This window comes from Ambystoma mexicanum, chromosome 9, assembly GCF_040938575.1.
Source record: "Ambystoma mexicanum isolate Mex_15411 chromosome 9, UKY_AmexF1_1, whole genome shotgun sequence".
In the NCBI taxonomy this organism is placed as follows: domain Eukaryota; kingdom Metazoa; phylum Chordata; class Amphibia; order Caudata; family Ambystomatidae; genus Ambystoma; species Ambystoma mexicanum.
In genome coordinates this window covers 1,534,901,585-1,534,923,767 of record NC_090931.1, presented here as the reverse complement: position 1 = coordinate 1,534,923,767, position 22,183 = coordinate 1,534,901,585, and the positions used below count along the sequence as shown (strand labels likewise).

At 49.0% G+C, this 22,183-nt stretch overlaps 1 protein-coding gene across 3 annotated transcripts in view; it reads right to left on the bottom strand.

Moving 5' to 3' along the window:
- The window catches only part of LOC138489461 (zinc finger protein 551-like), a 184,399-nt gene that overhangs the window by 92,940 nt on the left and 69,276 nt on the right, over positions 1 to 22,183 (bottom strand). For 2 of the 3 annotated variants that reach the window (XM_069617182.1, XM_069617184.1), the window contains 2 exons: positions 5,612 to 5,734; positions 4,609 to 4,683 (listed from right to left, as the gene is read on the bottom strand). In XM_069617182.1, the coding sequence (XP_069473283.1) occupies positions 4,609 to 4,683; positions 5,612 to 5,734 (198 nt within the window). The remainder of the gene's footprint in view (positions 1 to 4,608; positions 4,684 to 5,611; positions 5,735 to 22,183) is intronic. The other variant, XM_069617183.1, reaches the window with a different exon arrangement.

Genomic DNA, 22,183 nt, shown 5'->3' with positions numbered 1-22,183 from the left:
ACTGCTCTACTCCCCAACCAAACAGGCTCTCCCTTCCTCTTCCCTTCTATTCTTCTCTCCTCTGCTTCTGCATGCAACCTTGATGTCATCTTCGACCCATCTCACAACTTCTCGCTCTTCACCTCCAAATATGCCACTGCAATCAGACTCAATATCAGAAAAATAAGACAACTTCTCCCTTTCAACAAGGCTAAGCACCCAAACTCCTCTTTAGTACTCTCTCAATCGGACTACTGTGCCAGTCTCCTCTATGGCCTTCCCAACTACGCTTTTTCACTTCTCAACAAAGTCCTCAACTTTGCTGTCCATACACTCTTCAGCGTTCCTCGCTTCACCTCCACCTCCCCAACCCGTCGTCAGTTATACTGGTTATCTATGAGACAGAGGACAAGGTATAAACTCATTCCCATCATCTTCAAAACTATACACAGACATGGCTCACCCTACCTATCGGCGAGATCACTCCCTAATCCCCCTCGCTCCCTATCATCATCCTCGTCTCACCTCCTTGCCATCTCTTGTGCCCCTTATGCTCCCTCTCATTTCCACTCTCCCTCGCTTTGCTCCCTTCTTCCGGCATTCTACGCCACCACATCGCCCTGTTCTCCACTATCACTACCTCTCTACCACAACCCCACAGCACTTACCCCTCACCCGTTGACATTGGTGCCTCACCCATCACAACCTTCATGCCGGACCTCCCTAGATTGCGCCCAGGTTGGCCCTGAATCATGCTGTGCCCACCGTCACTGTGAATCCTGCCTATATTTTGTGTTCCCTTGCAACTGTGCATTTCACGGACCCCTGCAACTGTATTCACTCTCCCTTCTGCTTCTCTTCTCCTCTCCTCTCCCTTCTCCCCTCTTACTTTTCCCTATGCACTTACTCTATCTGAATGGTCGCAGGACCTAGTATGATAGTAACCATTGTTTTACTTCTCCCCTCCTTCCTTGTTTCCCCCCCTAGCACCTCCATCACGATCTGAAATGTCGTTAGGCCTAGTATGATAGTTGCTTGTTTTGTTCTTCTCCCTTTCGCCTCCCCACTCCCTCCCCTCGTGTAATTCTACAGTAATAATCTACCAGAAATGTTGTCAGGCCTAGTACGGTAGTCGCCTGTCTGTTTCCATTCCCTCCCTTCTGTGTCTTAGCAGCTGCTCTATCTGAAATGTCTCTAGGCTGAGTATCATAGCTATTTCATTCTTTTGTTCATGGCCTGTAAGAATGTTTTGTATTTTCCCCTTGTTCCCTCCCTTGACATGAAGCGCTTTGAAACGCATTGTGTATAGATGCTCTATAAATAAACCATCATATCATACGTCTTCAACCTAAAACTTAGCATTTCTTTCACCATCCTGTTCCTATATCATGCTCTACTGTCCTTGTCCCTGGTTCATGTTTCGACAACCTCTGCATCATCTGGTCTTCTAGCCACATCCTCACACCCATTGTCAAGGGCACTCGTTCTCTGCTATGCAAATCAACGTTAAAGAGTTTGGTAAGCATTTTTGTGCCGAAAAAGCATGGTTTTCCCTGTAATTTCCATTAAATAAAGGTGTCAAAAAAAGCATGGGTTGTCATCTTGAATAAGCATAATTTGCACACAGGGTTTTTCACATTCATGAGTGGTGGAACGTAAAAGAGTGTTCAGGTGTGAAGACTTGCTTCTTTAAGTTCTCACACCTCTGTCTGTAATTTGGTGATGTAATGCCTGAGAGATTGGCGAGGGTTCCTTTGTGTTACCATGGCACACGGGCTGGTTCATTCTGCTTGACAGTTTTCCCTCAGGGGTCTTTCACATGAGGGAAATAGGCGTGATCTGATGAGACCTGCGGGGCAGTGGCGAGTCACAAGGGGTCAATGTCTCCTTGTCTTTCATTGTGTGATCCCCTGCCTCATGTTTCTGGCGTGGTGGGAATTGCAAGGGGTGCCCTGGCCACCCATTATGGAGATGGTGGCGTCACCCAGCCCTCCTTGGGGACCCACGTCCCATGCACAGGGTCAGGAAGGGGACTTTGTCACAGACCTTATCAGGAACTGCTTAACATCCTCCCCTGTGCATGGTCAGACAGTGAACTGAAAACACTGCAAAGAGGTAGGGTGCTTTATACATGTATCAAACCAGAACAGTGCTTTATAAGCTAACAAACCCAGAGTAGCTATATAAAACTAACAATGCTGGAGGGATATTTAGAAAGCTAACAAACCTGGAGGGCGCCTCCTTAGGGCCATCAGATCTGGAGGGCGCCTCCTTAGGGCCATCAGATCTGGAGGGCGCCTCCTTAGGGCCATCAGATCTGGAGGGCGCCTCCTTAGGGCCACCAGACCTGGAGGGCGCCTCCTTAGGGCCACCAGACCTGGAGGGCGCCTCCTTAGGGCCACCAGACCTGGAGGGCGCCTCCTTAGGGCCACCAGACCTGGAGGGCGCCTCCTTAGGGCCACCAGACCTGGAGGGTGAGGGTGCATCATTAAGGCATAAAACCTGGACAAGCTTCATTAGGCTATTACACCTGGAGGGTACCTCCTTGGGGCATCAAATCTGGAGGGTGAGGGTGCATCATTAAGGCATAAAACCTGGACAAGCTTCATTAGGCTATTACACCTGGAGGGTACCTCCTTGGGGCATCAAACCTGGAGAATGCTTGTTAAAGATATCAAACCTGGAGGGTGCTTTATAATTGGGATGCGACCTGAAGAATGCTTGGTAAGGGGGACATCTGGAGAAGGATGTATGTGATTATTTTGTATACGAACAAAATCATGTACATGACCCCCCCGCCCGCTAACCCCCAGCCCCACTACCCTTAAAAACGTACCTCCCGCTCCTCACTTAACTTTGTTTCATCTGGACGACCACAGCTCTGACCCTGTGATGCGAGTTCCGCCTCCCCTTTGAGGGGCGGTACTTCTGCTGCAGGGTCTGTTTTTTTTCTCCAGAATATCCTTCTTCGTCCCCCACTTTTCTTTTTTAAAGAAGCTGTGGGACACCCGCGCCAACCCTGAATTCCCTTCATGTCGACAGTTTGGGATTGCGTTTTTTTATTACACTGCCGAATTTGGCTTTTTCACACATGCAGGCTGGTAGATGCAAGGTTTTCGTTTAATATCTCTGGAGAATGCTTGGTAAGTGCGGAAACCTGGAGAATACTTGGTAAGTGGGGAAACCTGGAGAACACTTTATAAATGGAATCCAACCTGGGGAATGCTTGGTAAGGGGGGGGGGGTGATCTGGAGAATGCTTGGTAACGGGGAAATCTGAGAATGTTTTATAAATCGGATCCAACCTGGAGAATGCTTGGTAAGGGGGAAACCTGGATAATGCTTGGTGAGGGGGGAAGCCCAGAGAAGGCTTGGTAAGGGGGGGGGGGCCCGGAGAAGGCTTATTATGGGGTGAAACCCAGAGAGGGCTTATTATGGGGGGAAACCCAGAGAGGGCTTATTATGGGGGGAAACCCAGAGAGGGCTTATTAAGGGGGGAAACCCAGAGAGAGCTTATTAAGGGGGGAAACCCAGAGAGGGCTTATTAAGGGGGGAAACCCAGAGAGGGCTTATTAAGGGGGGGAAACCCAGAGAGGGCTTATTAAGGGGGGGAACCCAGAGAGGGCTTATTAAGGGGGGGAAACCCAGAGAGGGCTTATTAAGGGGGGGAAACTATTAAGGGGGGGAAACCCAGAGAGGGCTTATTAAGGGGGGAAACCCAGAGAGGGCTTATTAAGGGGGGAAACCCAGAGAGGGCTTATTAAGGGGGGAAACCCAGAGAGGGCTTGGTAAGGGGGGGAAACCCAGAGAAGGCTTGGTAAGGGGGGGAAACCCAGAGAAGGCTTGGTAAGGGGGGAAACCCAGAGAAGGCTTGGTAAGGGGGGAAACCCAGAGAAGGCTTGGTAAGGGGGGAAACCCAGAGAAGGCTTGGTAAGGGGGGGGAACCAGATAAGACTTGGTAAGGGGGGGAACCAGATAAGACTTGGTAAGAAGGGGAACCCAGAGAAGACTTGGTAAGAAGGGGAACCCAGAGAAGACTTGGTAAGAAGGGGAACCCAGAGAAGACTTGGTAAGAAGGGGAACCTGGATAATGCTTGGTAAGGCGGAAAACCTGGAGAAGGCTTGGTAAGGCGGAAAACCTGGAGAAGGCTTGGTAAGGTGGGGACCTGGAGGAGTCTTGGTAAGGGGGAAATCTGGAGAAGGCTTGGTAAATGTACCCACCTGAAGAATGCTTGGTAAAGGTGCACACCTGGAGAATGCTTTATGAATGTATCAGACCTTCAAAAGGTGCAAACGGGAAGGTGCTTTGTGAGTCTTTAAACCTTCCCCAAATGAGGAAAGATAACCATCAGGTCTGAGACATGGAGTAGTCTAGAGAAAGATGAGAAGTGATAACCAACTGTGCAACCGAACGCAGGCAACAGACAAAATAACTTGGTTCTGTAACATGGTGAGACGTGACAGGCCAACTTAAGAACGTCAATAAACCAGGAGGTCCCTCACCATGGTGAGAAGGGGTCAGGCAACTGAGCGAGACCAGCAATGACTCCATCCAGGACCAGATTCACCTTTAGGTGAAAGGGAAACCGGCTTTCTCACAAAGAAGTTCATAGGGCCGTTGGTAACTCACCCGTCTCTGGGTCCCAGATGCTTCTCCCCACCTTCTTTCCACCGTGACCAACGGAAAATGCAGCCGGGTCTTCATCTGTCCTCAAACAAACCACAAAGAGCGAGTTAACAAACGTTCTGTGTTCTAGGAAGTAAAGATTACTTGTTTCACCCAAAATCATCCTCATCAAGCAATGAAATATTTTAACTGTGAATATTTTGTGTTTAACCCTTTGCAGTTTGCAATCTCAAACATTCTTGCCAAAATGAAACAGCAGATCTATGTCCAAATGCCGTTGGTAGAAGAGCAGTGTTGCAGAAGTCTGCCATTAGAAGGCTGCTCCCCGCAGGGTTGAGATCTGCTGGGGTGGAATTTTCAGGGGGTGCCTCCCTGCACCCTACACTCCCACTGCATGCCAGTTCACCCCCCTCAAAGCAACCTTGCGCCAACCACTACTACCTCTGCAGTCCCACGTACCTGCTCCCCCATTTGCACTCTCTAGGCCGCCAGTCTGAAGCAAACTTTGTCAGCATATCGGCCCACACACAACACTTTGTTTGTGCAGGGGGACTTTCCCAAGTGGCCTGCAGACTGCAAAATAAAACATTTGGGAGCTCTCGAACAGCACAGAAATGTATAGCTTTGAGGTTTCAGCATATAATGCTCTAAAGTTTGATTTTTTATTTTTCTTGTCGATCGTCATTACTTTTACGATATAGTGCATTTGTTCATGGTAGAAATCATCCGAGGCATAGTCTAGGATAACATTTGCACAAAGGCCATAGACCTTGAAATACAGCATAGTTCTTTCTCTGAGCATGCAGGAAAAGTGTTGCTGCCCTCAAACAAGAGGCCACAACCAAGCCTTGTAAATGATTCCTTAATTAAGTAAAAGGGCACAATGGAGAAACACTTTCCAGGCATACATCTAATGTTGCAAGAATTTTAAAATGATTGGTTAAGAACAGTATGTAGTCTTGTTTCGGATACTGGAGGGGTAGTTTGAGTAGAGCAGATACCATACCGTCACCTGCGTTGGGGGGCTCTTTCCTTCTCCCTCTTCCTTCTGAGACTGGAGGGTGGATCAGGTGAAGGTCTTCCTCTCCCTTTATGAGGAACGACTCCTGAGAATCAGTAATTGTGGTGCCTGCCATATAAAGAAAAGAAACATATTATTTCCAGCATCCAGACACTTAGTATGTCAGGCTCTGGGTGTTTGCACAAGTGTTATTCATTCTCAGTAAAATACCAGCAGGTGATCTTGTACGGTCAAAAACAAAGACTAGGCTTCACTGAATGAAGAGGAAACATGCCAGCCCCTATTCAAGCTCGATATTGTTGAGCAATGGATTTTGAATCTGTGAGACCAGACCCAAAATGAGGGCTGGTTACCATGTTTCTAGAGAACCCAATATCTATTTCACTCTTCCCTACAGTGTTTCCTTCCATCCCGTCCTCTCCATCTCCATCTCCCTACAACCTTTCAGCAATTCTCTTATAAGCCCTCCTTCGCACTCCCCCTCACACCACCACTTTCCCCATCTTTTTCTTCCGTTTCCTCCAGTTTCGTGTACCCTACACAGAGTGGTTTTATTTTTAAACAGGCAATAAAGTGTGAATCTAACCCCAAGAGGTGGAGAAAGTGGGGGGCCAAAGGTGTTCTACAAAAACAATTAAAAAAAACAAAAATGCGAAAAGAAAGTACCAAGAGAACAGAGTTTCAGCAGCTGAAAGAAGATAAATACAATAAAAAGTGAAAATAAAGAGAAAATGTGGAAAAGACACACCAGACTGTTAGTAAAGCAGAATGTTGCGGCTGGCCCAGCAGTCATGCAGGCCAGTCCATCTCTCGCGGGGGGCACCCGGCATACACATGGACCTCAGTGCTGCAGGCTGGCTCACGGGAACATAAGCCGGCTCGGGCAGCGGTGGGGGAACCCACCGAACATTGGGGCACGGGTCACCCTGCAAGGGCCATGATCACACAGACCCTACCAGTGGCCTGGGAGCAACCAAGCCAAGCAGTGCCAGAGGTACCCAGAAGGGACTCGGAGCCTGCAGATAGAGGTGCCCGGCAGGGGCTCTGTCCAGGCTCAGGGCTCTACGCAAGCATGCCCTCTGCTTACTGCACATGGCCAGCCTCGCACTGCACCCAGGACAAATGCAGCAGGTAAGGGGTCAGGATAACATCGACTGATTAGCCGTAACTGGCTAGTCCCTTTTATTAAGTAGGTCACATGGTCACCACCATGTGACCATCACTCAAGCCTTGGGAGATACCATACTCCCCAGGAGGGGTTGACACACCACACAGAAGAACACAAAGGCAGCCTAATGCAATGCCTTTTACGGTCATTGTTAAAAGATAAGGTGTCTGGCAGTAGCCAAGTCCTCACAGGCAGCCTAGTGCCCGGATGTAGCCAGGTCATCACAGGCAGCCTAGTGCCCGGATGTAGCCAGGTCATCACAGGAATCCTAATGTCTGGATGTAGCCAGGTCATCACAGGCAGCCTAGTGACTGGAAGTAGCCAGATTATCACAGGCGGCCTAGTGTCCAGAAGTAGACAAATCATCAGAGGCAGCCTAGTGCCGGGAGTAGCCAGGTCACCAGAGGCAGCCTAGTGCCGGGAGTAGCCAGGTCACCAGAGGCAGCCTAGTGCCCGGTAGTAGCCAGATTATCACTGGCAGCCTAGTGCCCAGCAGGAGCCAGATTATCACTGGCAGCCTAGTGCCCAGCAGGAGCCAGATCATCACAGGGCCTAGTGCCCGGAAGATGCCAGGTCATCACAGGCAACCAAGTGCCCGGTAGCAGTCAGATCATCACCAGCAGCCTAGTGCCCAGTAGGAGCCAGATCATCACAGGGCCTAGTGCCCGGAAGATGCCAGGTCATCACAGGCAACCAAGTGCCTGGAAGTAGCCAGATCATCACCGGCAGCCTAGTGTCCGGAAGTAGCCAGATCTTCACAGGCAGCCTAGTGCCCGGATAGTAGCTAGGTCAGCTCTTATGCCAGGTGATCCTCCCTCACTGAACCACCCCCAGGAACTGGATCCAATAGCAACGGCCATGTCCTGGCCACCTGGATGACAGATCTCTGGGAACTAGCTAGGGAGAATCCTTCAGTTCTCACACCCATCAAGTCCTGCTCTAATCCCCACCTATACACACTACTGACCCTACCCTGGACATGGGTATTTCATGCTCATCTCAGTAGGACATCCTCTTACTCCCATCACTGCACTAGGCATCATTATGGAGATGTGGATATGTGCCCTGACACACCCACACACGCTGCCCTTCCTGCAGACACTGTTACCTTCTCATACTCTCCATGACCTGTGAGGCACAGCAGAGGGATTTGGCTTCAACAAGGCCAACCCTTTTCGCCCTCTTCCTCCCGACTTTCACAATCTCACCTTTCAATGCAATGCTGCGCAACGCCTTGCTCCCTCGTGTCTCGCAATCCTCTTGTCAAGAGGCCTCCTGGACCCTGCAACTCCTCCTTCCCTGACTTGGACCTGCTCCTCAACTCCCTTTGCATCAAGGCATTCTGTTCTGTCCTCCACGCACCAACACCTTCACCACCAGGCAACAAATCCTGATTCATGACTCCCTGAAGCACATCTGCCTCTTATGCTCCATCAGGTCTTCCGTCATCTCCATTGACCCCTCATCATTCAACCACTCCCTTTTACATTTCAATGTCACGGTCCCCCACCCTGACCTCTTCAATATCTAAATGAAGTCAAACCTTCCATTCTAGCTCCCCATCTAGTTTCAAAGGCCAGGTCTGCTCTCCTAGCCCCCTCCCCACCCTAGGCTGCCCTAAGAAAACTGTTCAACCCAGGTCTCCCTCTTTAACACCACTATTCAATGTACAACATAATCCCTGGTAACACCCGCCTTCAGTCCTGGAAATCCTGAGGGGTGTGTCTCGGGACCAACACGCGACTCCATATAAGACCTTGGTGTAAAGAACAGTCCTTTTTACTCCTGACCTAGAAGTTTGTCCTTTATGCTTTTGACCACTTGGATGAAAGAACCTCCATCAACTTCCTAACATTATATCCGTGCTTCTGGCAGCCCAAATGGTGGCTGTCTGATAAAATGACTTTGGATGCTTAATTGATGCCAAGGGCCATCATGCCGATTGTGCTGAAAGAGACATTGTGGATTACTGAGAGCTGTCTGCCATGCACCCCGACTCTACTGCAGCTGGGTAGGGAACTTTGGGACAGAACGCTAAAGCTGCTTGAATTCAAGACCCTTATTTGCCTGCAAGTGCCTTGGATGGCGCACATACATAGGAACAGAGGAGATATACGCAGCAAAAGGGCCTGTGAAGCCATGTGATCAGCCACATGTAGCAATGCCTTTAATCATGGTGTGCTAATGGATTCCCCAAAGGCAGCGAAGGAGCATGGGTTGCGAGTGGGGCAATTTCTGCTGTATATGAGACCGACAGTGACCTTTAAGGAGAAATGGCAGGATGTACCTACAGATCCTGTATAATTTAATGTGCTGGAGCTGATGTACGAGTTAGAAGATGGTTGGAAACAAGCGTTGAGAATTTATAATGGCCTATTGACAGTCATTAGTGGTAAACCGCTGTGGGTGAAACAGCTATGGGAAACAGATTTGCACAGAACTATTGAAGATCGGGAATGGGAGCATGCTATGGTATATACGAAGGTCTCTAGGAACGCCAGACACAGATTGTTGCAATTGAATGTACATGAGGGCACATAGAAAGATGGAATTCACTAAACAGGGATCACATACATGCCCAAGGTGTAGTTCAAACGAGGCAAATCTTATGCATATGATGTGGCACTGCCATGTTATCCAGCAGTCTCGGGAGGCAAATCTTATGCATATGATGTGCACTGCCAGGTTATGCAGCGGTTTTGGGAGGCACATCTTCTGCATAGGATGTGGCACTGCCACATTATCCAGCAGTTTTGAGGCGCAAATCTTATGCATATAATGTGCCACTTCCACGTTACCCAGCGGTTTTGGGAGGCAAATCATATGCATATGATGTGGCACTGCCAGGTTATCCAGCGGTTTTTGGAGGTAAATCTTTTGCATATGATGTGGCACTGCCAGGTTATCCAGCTGTTTTGGGAGGCAAACCTTGTGCATATGATGTGGCACTACCAGGCTATCCGGCGGTTTTGGGAGGCAAATCTTGTGCATGTGATGTGGCACTGCCAGGTTATTCAGTGGTCTGCGGCTGAGACGACAGAATGGTATAGAGGTCTGCAAAGGGGATCACGTGAGACCTCAGACAATATAGAGGCCTGGAACGCCCTTATAGTTGCGATGTTTGGTGCCTCGGATGACAAGCCCCCTTCAATGCATTCATATACTGTGTGACTACACTGTGGCGGAATAATATATGCTCCTATGGGAGAGATAAAGGGGGTGCTTGATCACTAATGTAGCAAATCTACAAAAGCAACCAAGGCAAGCCTCAACTGAGATCAAATAAGGCTACATGTCAAGAGGTAAGTTCTCTTAGACTATACAGTACCTTTGGTTAGAAGAAAAAGGTGGAGCTGACTTCTGTTCCTGGGCAGCTCTGCAGATCCGGTGTTCTTGGGCCTCAGTCGTGGGGACAAGAGGGAGGACGTCTGGAGGACTCCTGCACTGCAATGGGACAGTCAGAGACTGCAACCGGCAATCTTCAAATCAGTGGCACTTCGCGGTTTCAGCTCCTTGCGAATAGCACCACTGCGGTTCCTGGCTGCGGAGATGGGCATTCCTTGCATCTGGGGTCCAGCACTCTGTTGACCTGGCACAGGCTCGGTCAGTCCTGCTTCCTGGGAGTCCGGAGGATCTTCCTGGAGCTCTTGGCCAACTTAAAATCTGGTGTTCCTCTCCCGGGCTCTTCGGTTCCAGCAGCAGCAGCAATGGAAAAACAACCTTCGAGAGATGTCCGGACGGGCTTACTTTGGAGTTGATTGGTCCAACCTACTCAAGGGGAGAAGTCGTCATTGCAGGGCTTCTCTAGTGGAGGCGAAATCGGAGTTTCAGCACAGCAGCAGGGCTTCACCGGGCAAACAAACGGTCCAGGAGTTGTAGCAGTCGTCTCTTCCAAGTTCTTCGGATTCCTTCTTCGAGTGGGTCGACTCGACCTTCCAAGCCAAAAAGCCTCGCCTTTTTTATGCAGGTTTCTCCAATTCATTCTAGCCTAGCTGCCAGTCAAACAGCAAGGTGTCGATCCTTGCTGGACAGCCAGCCGGCAAATCACCTTTGGGTGCATTCCTTAAACCAAGGGGATTAAGCACAGGGAGTTTCGGGCACCTCCCTCACTTCCTGCCCTTGCCAAACATACTGGAGCCAGAGGCGTGCTTCATTCGTGAATCCCACCAAAGACAAAACAAACAAAGGGATCAAGCCTGGTTTGGCGCGCAGAGTAAATCTCAAGAAGGACCTTTCTATGAAGAAATAGCGATAAAAGACGACCAGGGCCATTTTGACAAAAATGCCACCCTTGGGTGCTTCACTGCAGCTGCGAACGCAGCCTGCGGTAAAGACACCACGGTAGTTAAAAGTAAACTACTGCCACCAGCCATTCATCGTGGAAAGGGTAACACAAAAATGTTACATGAGAAACTAGACAAAGGGGATACTAAGTAGCCCCTCCAGCACCCTATTGTGTGCTGGGTCTAGAAAGTTACAAATTAAAGTAAAGTCAATTTCACTTCACTGCTCTTGGAAACAGAAGTTTATTCAAGAGAAAGGTATTTAAACCTTTTGGAAATCTGAAAGACTTCCCTGTGCCACTTCACTGAAGGTGCTGTTTGACACCATGTAAAAAGATGGTGCCTATGGAGTTTGTCAAACTCCACAACCAAAAGAAACAGATCAAACCACAGAAAAATACATGAGTAGGAAAAAGGGTCTCACTCTCTCCAGGTTAAAAATGAAAAAGTCCTAAGGGATTCGGGGTCTCCAAGGTAGAGGAATTAGCAAATTTCTGAGAATTCTTCCTAACTCTCACAATATTAAAAACAGGTTTCTTTTTCTTCTTAATAACTTCCATAGCTGACTAGGGCCCTCTGGTCTCGGCGCAGTTGACAGACCGCACGGTCCACCCATTACAGGTCACCCAACCATATGCCCTTAACTTCCCAAGCTCTCTTCATTGTGTTCCACTCAGGTTTCTCTGCAATTACTCAGTTCTTTATATTTCTCAAACCCTTCTTCGGTTCTTTAACAATAGCCTTTTTCCAGCTTTTGTTGCTTTTCCTTGTTTTGCTCACACTTCATTTGGCTCCCCTTTTCTGCTGCACAATATCCTTCTTTGATATTTGCAAGGGTTTGCCCATTGTTGTATTATATTCGGTTATTTATATAGCGCTCTTTCCCCATTGGTATGGCCTCAATGTGCTTTGTAATACCAACGCCCTCGGTGATCGCAGTCAATGAGTCAAAGTGGTGGAGATTCTAAGAGCTTAGATTAAGAAATGCTTACGTGCATTTTGCCGGCTTAGGACATAGGTGGCTGGCTAGATTTTACTAAGCAGCCCAAAGGTCAGGCACACGGGTGGGCGCTGTTGGTGGTTTAGGATAGAGTGCTATTGTTGAAGATTTGATGAGTGCCCAGCTGTACCAGATTTATTCTGTTGCTAGTCGCTGTACAGTGGCAGAGATGTTATGTGTGCTGCTAGACCAGAAATGCATACATAGCTGCGTTCTATGGTGCATGAATGTTTGGCCGTGCATGTGGCCTGTGTCAGAGGTGGTTAGAGGTATACGTATCATATGCTTTAGTGTAGTTCGGCTGCAGCGTTCTTTTCCTTTGTCCAATATGGACAGCGTGGTCTCATTGTTCATGGTCTCTCTGGAGCGAGGTCTTAGCAGCGAGGGCTAGTGCGGACTATTGGGGTGTGCCTCAGCGAATGCTGCCGGCTTCCACGTTGTATTTAATCGGGTAGTAGTGTTGTTGTGAATGGGGCGATAGATTGTCAATGGTGGGCCGATGAAAGCGCTATCGTAATCCGTGCTGTAATAGGCAGAGGAGTAAGGTTTATTGCTCATAAACCTTCAAACACACGTTTTCTTATACGCGGTCACTCTGATGATGACATGCATTATTCACCAGAATAGCATTTCTGATGATGGTATCTGCTTAGATTCACATGCTGTGCATATGGTCCGACATCCAGTGGTAACCGCAGAGTATTGCCTCGTGTCTTTCGGGGACTGAAAGGGGACTACGGCATAGGCGTGCCTGTAACACTATCCCTATCGTGACATGTAGTGTACCCAAAGTCCCTCACGCGCCGAGGTCCCTCCGATTGTATTTTTTTCTGCCATGAGGGAGCCCAAGGCAATTGTGAACGAGTACATGAAGAGAGAAAGTAGTAAGATGTCTATGTTCCTTCCACCCCGAGCGGGGAGGCAGGGAGGGCGCATGTGAATCTAAGCAGATACAATCATCAGAAATGCTTTTACGGTAAGTAATGCATGTCTTCTGATGCTTGTTAATCTGCTTAGAATTACATGCTGTGCATAGACTAGACTAGCGAGCAGTACCCGGAGTTGGAGGTGGGTTGTGAGAAGGAACAGTAGTGAAAAGATGTCTAAGTACTGCTTGTCCCACCTGAGAATCAGACCTAGAGTGAGTGTCTAGGCAATAGTGTTTTGTAAAGGTGTACAGAACTCCAGGTTGCCGCTTTGCAAATGGACTCTAGTGGAACATTTGCAAAGAATGCTATGTAAGCCCCAGTGCCCAGAGTAGAGTATGCTCTAGGATTGAAGGGCAGTTCTCTCTTAGCAAGAGTGAAACACAGTGTGATGCATTTGACAATCCACTTTGAGATAGCGGATTTAGAGACAGGATCCCCCTTCTCTACCAGCTGCCACTGAAACGAAAAATTGGTTTGTTTTTCTCAGTGGTTTCGTTCTTTCCAGGTAAAACATGACTGCCCTGTGCACATCTGGTGTGTGTAGGCTTCTTTCGGCCATGCTAGTGGGATTCTGGAAAAAGGTAGGTAGTTAGATCGATTGGTTCACATGGAACTTCGAGATGAATTTAGGCGCAAATCTAGGATGAGTGCGCAGAACTAACTTATCCCTGTGGACTGTAACAAAAGGGTCTAGAACAGAAACGGCCTGTAGTTCGCTAACCCTTCTAATAGAAGTGATAGCCACTAGGAAGGCTCTCTTGTAAGTAGGGTCTTTCAGACTTGCTTTATGCATTGGCTCAAAGGGAGGTCCCAGGAGCCTGGTTAAAACCACATTTAGATCCCATCCAGGAGCTGGGTGAGAAATAGGAGGAGGAATCCTCTTAACCCCTTCCATAAAAGCTTTAAACACCAATATTTTCCACCATAACACCTGTTGTGACGTGGTGTAGGCTGAGAGCAGCAAGATGAAATTTTAGGGAATTAAAGACCAACCCTGGGTCTAACAAATGGGTTAGGGGGGGCGTGGCCAGCATGCGAGCCGTAAAGACGCGAGTCCCGGAGAGCTCCAGCGGCCGCCGACACCATCCTTAGAAAATATCCTGCTTGACGGAACGAAACCCATGAAAAATACACCTACAGGGGGCTGATCAGCTGAGGAACAATTGTGGAAAGTTACGGTTCATGAAACGAGCCCCTGCCGGAGCCGTTCCGTGTCGACCGCCGCGACTGCCTGGCACGATAATCCTCATCAACATGGCCGCCTCTGCGCGCACCAGCTGAACGGAGGGACTGCCGGCGCACTGGTGCGTGTTGGGGTATTGCCCAACATCGAATAACCGCCACACAAGCAGGCGGTGCGGCAACCCGGCGGCCTCGACCAGAGCCACGATAGCGGATCTCCTGGAATTGGGCGAGGGCTGCTGCCCGGACTGATCCTGCCAAGCGCGAAGGGAGAGGAACCACGGGCGGAAGGTACCTGGAGCAGAGGGAGAGCTCCGCACCCGCTGTCACCAACGTGAGGGGCGGATTATCCAGCCAACACCCGGACCCCTGAATATCCGCTCCTCCGCGCATGAACCGGAGGGCATTGCCTTGGTGCTTTCCCCGGGCTGGAGCCCTTCTCTGCAGAGAAGAGAACTAACGGCCCGCCCCCCCTGCACTCAAGACAGGCGTCGAGATAGCGGGCGCGCGAGGCGGAGCTGGAAGGCTCGCTGGGTGCCGAGGTTAATCAACTGCCGCATTCAGAGGAGCCAAACCTTCCCACCACGCTGCATAAACCTGCTGGTCTACACCAACCGTAGCTCACAACGGAGCGAAGTGCACAATATCCAGTGGCAGTGTAACGCTCACCTGATTCCCGTAGAGGCGCCGGTCTTGACTGGGCGTATACCGTATCTTCAAAGGTGATGTGTAACACACGGCTGGCTCTTTGGGCTGGACCTCTGGGCACTGTATGTCTGACTCGAAGGGTAAGATGTCTTAGGTAAGTGAACGCCGTGCTCTCCATCTGCCTCGGGGCAGGGTGCTGTAACCAGTTTCTTCACTGGATAAGGGGAGCAGGCCTCTTGACTTCAGAGGACTGCTGTCCGTCGTTTACTGCACGAACGGTAAGTTTCGAGTAATTCTAATGTCTTTAAAGTCTTTAGTAATGATGTCTCTTGTTTTGCAGGGTTCCGGCGATGGTGGATGACGGGCTGAAGTGAGTTGAAGATGGAGCCCGTGTGATGAATAGAAGCGCCTGAAAGCACGTAAGTAAGCGCTTGTTGCCTGCTTCACGATGCGCTCTAACTGTCTTTTTATTTTGCAGGTAGAAGTTCGGAGAGGCTGCAGGGTGCCGGAATACCCACTGGGTTAGATGTGGAAAGGAGTAATGGCACGTGAGTATTAAAGTTCCCCAATGTCTTTAAACGCACCTTGTTTTGTCTTTCAGATGCGGGATGCAGCGCCGAAGGCCTCCGGAGCGTGCGAAGAGTTGGTAAGCCTTTGTCTTTCAGATGTCGGAATGCAGCGCGAGGCGTTGGTGACAGCCGATGGACCAGGTAAGTGAAGAGCTGTCACTGAAGACCGTAATGCTAACCTGTTCTTTCTTGTCTTTATAGGTGTTGCTGAAGACTGGATTCAGGATGGTAAGCCTTTTTCCTTAGGCCCAGGATCAGATGCAGAAGACACGATGAGCGTTCTGCTGCAGAGGATGCAGAATAACACAAAGCAAGATTCATCCATCGGGTGTGGTTTAAATAGCCTCCTGTAGTGCTTAGGTGTCTCCTTCCACAGCCACGCCTAGGTAAGAAAAGAGTTCCTGCTTTCCAGAAGAGTTCCAGTGTTCTGAACCTAGGGAGTGGCTCCTGCCCCACCCAACAGGAAAAGTAGTTCCAAACAGAAGAGGATCAGAGGCTCAACTGGCAGGCAAGTAAGCAGCATGGTCTGCTGCAGGTAAGTCCACCCAAGCATTATGAGCCCGGCGCTTCCAGCGCTGGGACTGGGCATATTTATGAGCCTGGTGCCACTGGCGCCAGGACTGGGTCCAAAAGTGGGTTATGGATCTGCTTCCAAGGGAGTTGGGAAAACCCTGACCTTTTGGAAGCAGAGATCATGACAGTACCCCCCCTCAAGGCCCCTCCCAAACCGGGCTTCTCCGGGGGTTTTGGCTTGTCAGGAAATGTTCGGTGAAATCTTTTGATTAGGCGAGGAGCGTGGACATATTCAGCAGGTTCCCAGGATCTCTCTTGGGGGCCGTAGCCTTTCCAGTCAATTAGGTAAAATAGTTTAGATTTGGAGATCTTGGAGTCCAGAATGCTTTTGACTTCAAACTCGAGTTCTCCATCAACTAGGATAGGTTTTGGAGATTTAGTTAGTCGGGTTTGAGGTTGCACGGGTTTTAATAGAGAGACGTGGAAGACCGGATGTATCTTCATGTGCGGGGGCAAGTCCAACTTGACCGCTACTGGGTTTACTATGGTAGTGATGGAATAGGGACCAAGGTATCTTGGGTTGAATGTGCGTGGCCCTTTTAGAGGTAGATATTTGGTGGATAACCAGACTTGATCCCCTACTTGATATTGAGGGGCTTCCTTCCGATGTTGATCTGCTCCTTTCTTGTATTGTTCTTTAGCCCTTTGAAGGTGAGAAACAGCTTCCTTAAAGGCTTGGGTGATTGTAGAATGCAGGTAGTCTACTGCTGGTGTTTCAAGATCTTGGAGGGGATCCAACTCCGAGGTTCGAGGGTGACTGCCGTACAAAAGAAAAAACGGGGTTTTCCCAGTTCCCGAATGGACAGAGTTATTGTAGGCATATTCGGCTATCCAAAGGATGTCTTTCCAAGTTTTTTCAGTTTGTTGCAGCATGCAGCGTAAATACTGTTCCAGAGTTTGATTGGTCCTCTCGGTTTGTCCGTCGGTCTGAGGGTGGTGACTGGTCGATAGTCTCACATCAATTTGAGCCGACCGACAGCAACTTCGCCAAAAATGAGAAATAAATTGACTACCTCGATCCGAAATTAGAACCGAAGGAAAACCGTGCAGTCGGACGATGTTTTCGAGAAATTCTCGGGCCAGAGTTGCTGCTGTTGGCAAGCCTTTGAGCGGAATGAAATGCGCCATCTTGGAGAATAAGTCCACGATTACTAGAATCGTATTGTATCCGGAGCATGGAGGTAGATCGGTGATGAAGTCCATAGAAAGCGTATGCCAAGGGCGAGGTGGGATGTCAATAGGGCGTAAGAGGCCTGCTGGTCTTTCCTTTTGACTCTTGTTTTGGGCGCATACTCCACAGGACATTATAAAGTCTCTGATATCTTTTTTCCAAGACGGCCACCAGAAGTAGCGCTTGATCTTTTCTGAGGTCTTGGCCATACCGGGATGTCCTTCCATTAAAGAATCGTGATAACAAGAGATTACTTTTTTCTGTAAATCTGTGCTGGGTAGGTATAATCGTTCTTGGAAATACAATAAGTTGTCTTTTACTGCAAAGTCCTTTCCCTGCAGATGCCAATTCTGTATGTCTGCTGGAGTTACAAGTTGCCTGGCTTTATCCTTAACTTCCTCTATGGATTCTGTGGCGATTACACCCAGAATTCTTTGTTCGGGAATGATTGGTACAGGTTTAGGGTTGATCAAGTGTTCTTCCACTCCCATCCGAGAAAGGGCATCAGCTTTACCATTTTTTGTACCAGGTCGATAGGTAATTATGAAGTCAAGCTCGGCAAAGAATAATGCCCAACGGAGTTGTCTAGAGGATTGGGCTTTTGCGGTTTTCAAATATTGCAGGTTTCGGTGATCCGTAATCACAGTAACGGTGTGTCGGGCCCCCAGCAGATAATGCTGCCAAGCCTTAAAGGCAGACTTGATAGCCAGAAGTTCCTTGTCAGTAATCGTGTAATTGATTTCAGGAGGTGAGAATTTGCGGGACCAAAATGCCACGGGATGCAACTGATTGGTTACCGGGTCCTTTTGTGATAGAACTGCCCCCATGGCAAGGCTTGAAGCATCAGTTTCCACGATGTAGGGGAGTTCGGGGCGAGGGTGTTTTAAGATTGGTGCAGAGATAAATTTAGTCTTCAAATCCTGGAAAGCTTGTTCCGCATCGGTAGACCATTCAAAACGTTTGTTTTTCTTTAACAAGGCAGTGATGGGCTGGACTATTCGAGAGAATTCGGGGATAAACCTGCGGTAAAAGTTAGCGAAGCCTAACATGCTTTGCACACCTTTTACGGAGGATGGTGATGGCCATTTGAGAACTGCATCAACCTTCTTTGAATCCATACGCACTCCGCCAGGTGATAATATGAATCCCAAGAATTCAACTTCAGTCACGTTGAAAACACATTTTTCCAACTTAGCGAAAAGTTTGTGTTGACGCAATCTTTCGAGGACCATTTTCACGTGTTTCCGATGTTCAGATTCCGATGAAGAATAAACGAGGATGTCGTCAATGTAAACAACAACACACACATCTATGAGCTCTCTGAGGACATCGTTCATAAAATATTGAAAGGCGGCCGGGGCATTGCAAAGTCCGAAGGGCATGACCTGATATTCAAATAGCCCATACTTGGTGCGGAAGGCCGTCTTCCATTCATCGCCCTCTTTTACTCGTACCAAGTGGTAAGCTCCTCTAAGATCCAGCTTTGTATATATGCATGCTTTTCTGACTTGGTCCAGGAGTTCAGGGATCAAAGGTAACGGATATCTATTCTTAACGGTGATCTGGTTCAGGGAGCGATAATCTATACAAGTTCTAAGGTCTCCTTCCTTTTTTGGAACGAAGAACAAAGCTGAAGAAGCAGGGGACTTGGAAGGACGAATAAACCCATTTGCCAGGTATTGATCCAGGTATTGTCGAAGGTGAAGGTTCTCAGGCTCGGTGAGGGCATAAATTCTACTACAAGGAGGAGTAGATCCAGGTATCAGGTCTATCTGGCAGTCATAAGACCTATGAGGAGGTAGAGAGTTAGCCTGATCCTTCCGGAAAACATCTTGGTATTCTAGGTATTCGGGAGGTAACTGGGGAGTCTCTGAAGAAATTGCTGCCAGTGCAACACCAGGTGGAGGGTGACAAGTAGAGACACATTCTGGAAACTGGACCGTTCTTGCTCGCCAATCGATCAGAGGATTGTGTTTCTCTAACCAAGGTATTCCTAGAATAATCTGAAACTGAGGGGCCTTGATCACATCGAACACGATCTTCTCATGGTGTCCATCTTGACTTACTAGCGTCACTTCTTGAGTGGTATGCGTTACTGGCCCGGAGGCTATCTCCGTACCATCCACCGTAGTAATGACGTCCTTTACAGCCTTGGGACAAAGTTAGATTCATCCTCAAAACCATTTCATGATCCACATAATTGCCGATGGCACCGCTGTCGACGTAAGCTTCAATTGCATGTAATCGATCCGGATTATCAGGGCTAATGAGGACCATAGGTATCACGAAATGCGAGGTCACGGAACTGGTTTTCACGCTCGGCAAGAGGACCTCTATTCTTGTCGGGCGAGGTCGTTTCCCTGCTCAGAGTTTGTAACTTTGGTAACTGCAGCTCCTACTGCCTTCTTGGCAGGTTTCACCGGACAGTCTCGAAGAAAGTGCCCTGAGTTTCCGCAATAGAGGCATAATTGCAACTGTTTTCTCCTTTCCCGCTCCTTTTGTGTTAGAGGACCTTTCAGACCCCCTATTTGCATGGGTTCCCCGGAGTCTACTCCTTTGGAAGGAGTTGGCGGTTTGGAAAATACTCGAGCATCAAACTTGGAACGATCGGCCTTCCTGTTCTGCAGTCTGTGATCTATTTGAATGACTAAGTCTATATAGTCCGAACAATCTTGTGGGGGATTCACTACTTGGGCTAACACATCTTTGAGCTCTCCACGTAGACCTCTATAAAACAGCGTAATCCTTTTGTCCTCAGGCCATTGAGTTTCCACTATCAGTCTGTTGAAAGACGCAATATAAGCCAAAAGGTCTTGATTACCTTGTCGCAACGAAAGAAGCTCATTGTCCAAGGCCTGCCCCTGTGAATGTCTTGCGAACAGTTTTTCCATACTGAGCTGAAAAGCTTGAAAATCATGGAGGACCGGATCATCTTGATTTACTAGAGGGATCGACCAGTCTGCCGCATTGCCACTAAGGTACGAAAGCACGAAAGCTACTTTAGCTTGATCAGTTGGAAAGGCTGCTGGCCGGCATAAGAAATGCAACCGGCACTGATTGATAAATACTGCAAACCTCTTTGGGTCACCAGAAAATCGTTCGGGCGGAGCCAGAGGTACATTCCCAGGTAGGTTGATCTGCACTGGATTCATAGAGGATGTAGAAGGAAGATTTCCCCCAGATGCGGGTAACGGGGTCTGTCCGGCTTGTGACTGTAGCAATTGTCTAGCGAGATCATCTGTTCGCTCCTTGGAAATAATCAGTTCCCTTCTTAGAGCGTTCGTTTCCTGACGGGCTGCATGTACTTCTGCCCTTAGTTCCCCAAGTAACTGGGCTAGTTGGTCGGTATCCGAGGTTTCCATAGCGCCTGGACGGGAGTTTTGTGGTAGGCTTTGCGTTCTGTAACGCTCACCTGATTCCCGTAGAGGCGCCGGTCTTGACTGGGTGTATACCGTATCTTCAAAGGTGATGTGTAACACACGGCTGGCTCTTTGGGCTGGACCTCTGGGCACTGTATGTCTGACTCGAAGGGTAAGATGTCTTAGGTAAGTGAACGCCGTGCTCTCCATCTGCCTCGGGGCAGGGTGCTGTAACCAGTTTCTTCACTGGATAAGGGGAGCAGGCCTCTTGACTTCAGAGGACTGCTGTCCGTCGTTTACTGCACGAACGGTAAGTTTCGAGTAATTCTAATGTCTTTAAAGTCTTTAGTAATGATGTCTCTTGTTTTGCAGGGTTCCGGCGATGGTGGATGACGGGCTGAAGTGAGTTGAAGATGGAGCCCGTGTGATGAATAGAAGCGCCTGAAAGGACGTAAGTAAGCGCTTGTTGCCTGCTTTACGATGCGCTCTAACTGTCTTTTTATTTTGCAGGTAGAAGTTCGGAGCGGCTGCAGGGTGCCGGAATACCCACTGGGTTAGATGTGGAAAGGAGTAATGGCACGTGAGTATTAAAGTTCCCCAATGTCTTTAAACGCACCTTGTTTTGTCTTTCAGATGCGGGATGCAGCGCCGAAGGCCTCCGGAGCGTGCGAAGAGTTGGTAAGCTTTTGTCTTTTAGATGCCGGAATGCAGTGTGAAGACCTCCGGAGCGCACGAAGAGTAGGTAAGCCTTTGTCTTTCAGATGTCGGAATGCAGCGCGAGGCGTTGGTGACAGCCGATGGACCAGGTAAGTGAAGAGCTGTCACTGAAGACCGTAATGCTAACCTGTTCTTTCTTGTCTTTATAGGTGTTGCTGAAGACTGGATTCAGGATGGTAAGCCTTTTTCCTTAGGCCCAGGATCAGATGCAGAAGACACGAGGAGCGTTCTGCTGCAGAGGATGCAGAATAACACAAAGCAAGATTCATCCATCGGGTGTGGTTTAAATAGCCTCCTGTAGTGCTTAGGTGTCTCCTTCCACAGCCACGCCTAGGTAAGAAAAGAGTTCCTGCTTTCCAGAAGAGTTCCAGTGTTCTGAACCTAGGGAGTGGCTCCTGCCCCACCCAACAGGAAAAGTAGTTCCAAACAGAAGAGGATGAGAGGCTCAACTGGCAGGCAAGTAAGCAGCATGGTCTGCTGCAGGTAAGTCCACCCAAGCATTATGAGCCCGGCGCTTCCAGCGCTGGGACTGGGCATATTTATGAGCCTGGTGCCACTGGCGCCAGGACTGGGTCCAAAAGGTCCCAATTGGGACTGGTTGGCACTCGGAACCTGGGTTATGGATCTGCTTCCAAGGGAGTTGGGAAAACCCTGACCTTTTGGAAGCAGAGATCATGACAGGCAGATCCACAAGTAAGGAGACCACAATATTGACGGACATAGCAGCTAAGACCCGGACCTTGCGTGGAATACCGGCTGGTCCTTCTCCATAACAGTGGCAACGGCAGGGCAGATCCAGACAACGGCACACCGGTAAGGAGAGGGGAGGAGGGGAAACGAGAAAGGCATCAGACAACTGTAGTCCCCTGCCTGCTCCCCCGAGCCTATCCTGTGCGCTCCCACGGCACCACCCAGCCACCAGGCAACCCCACGAACAATACATGCGGCCACATCTTTC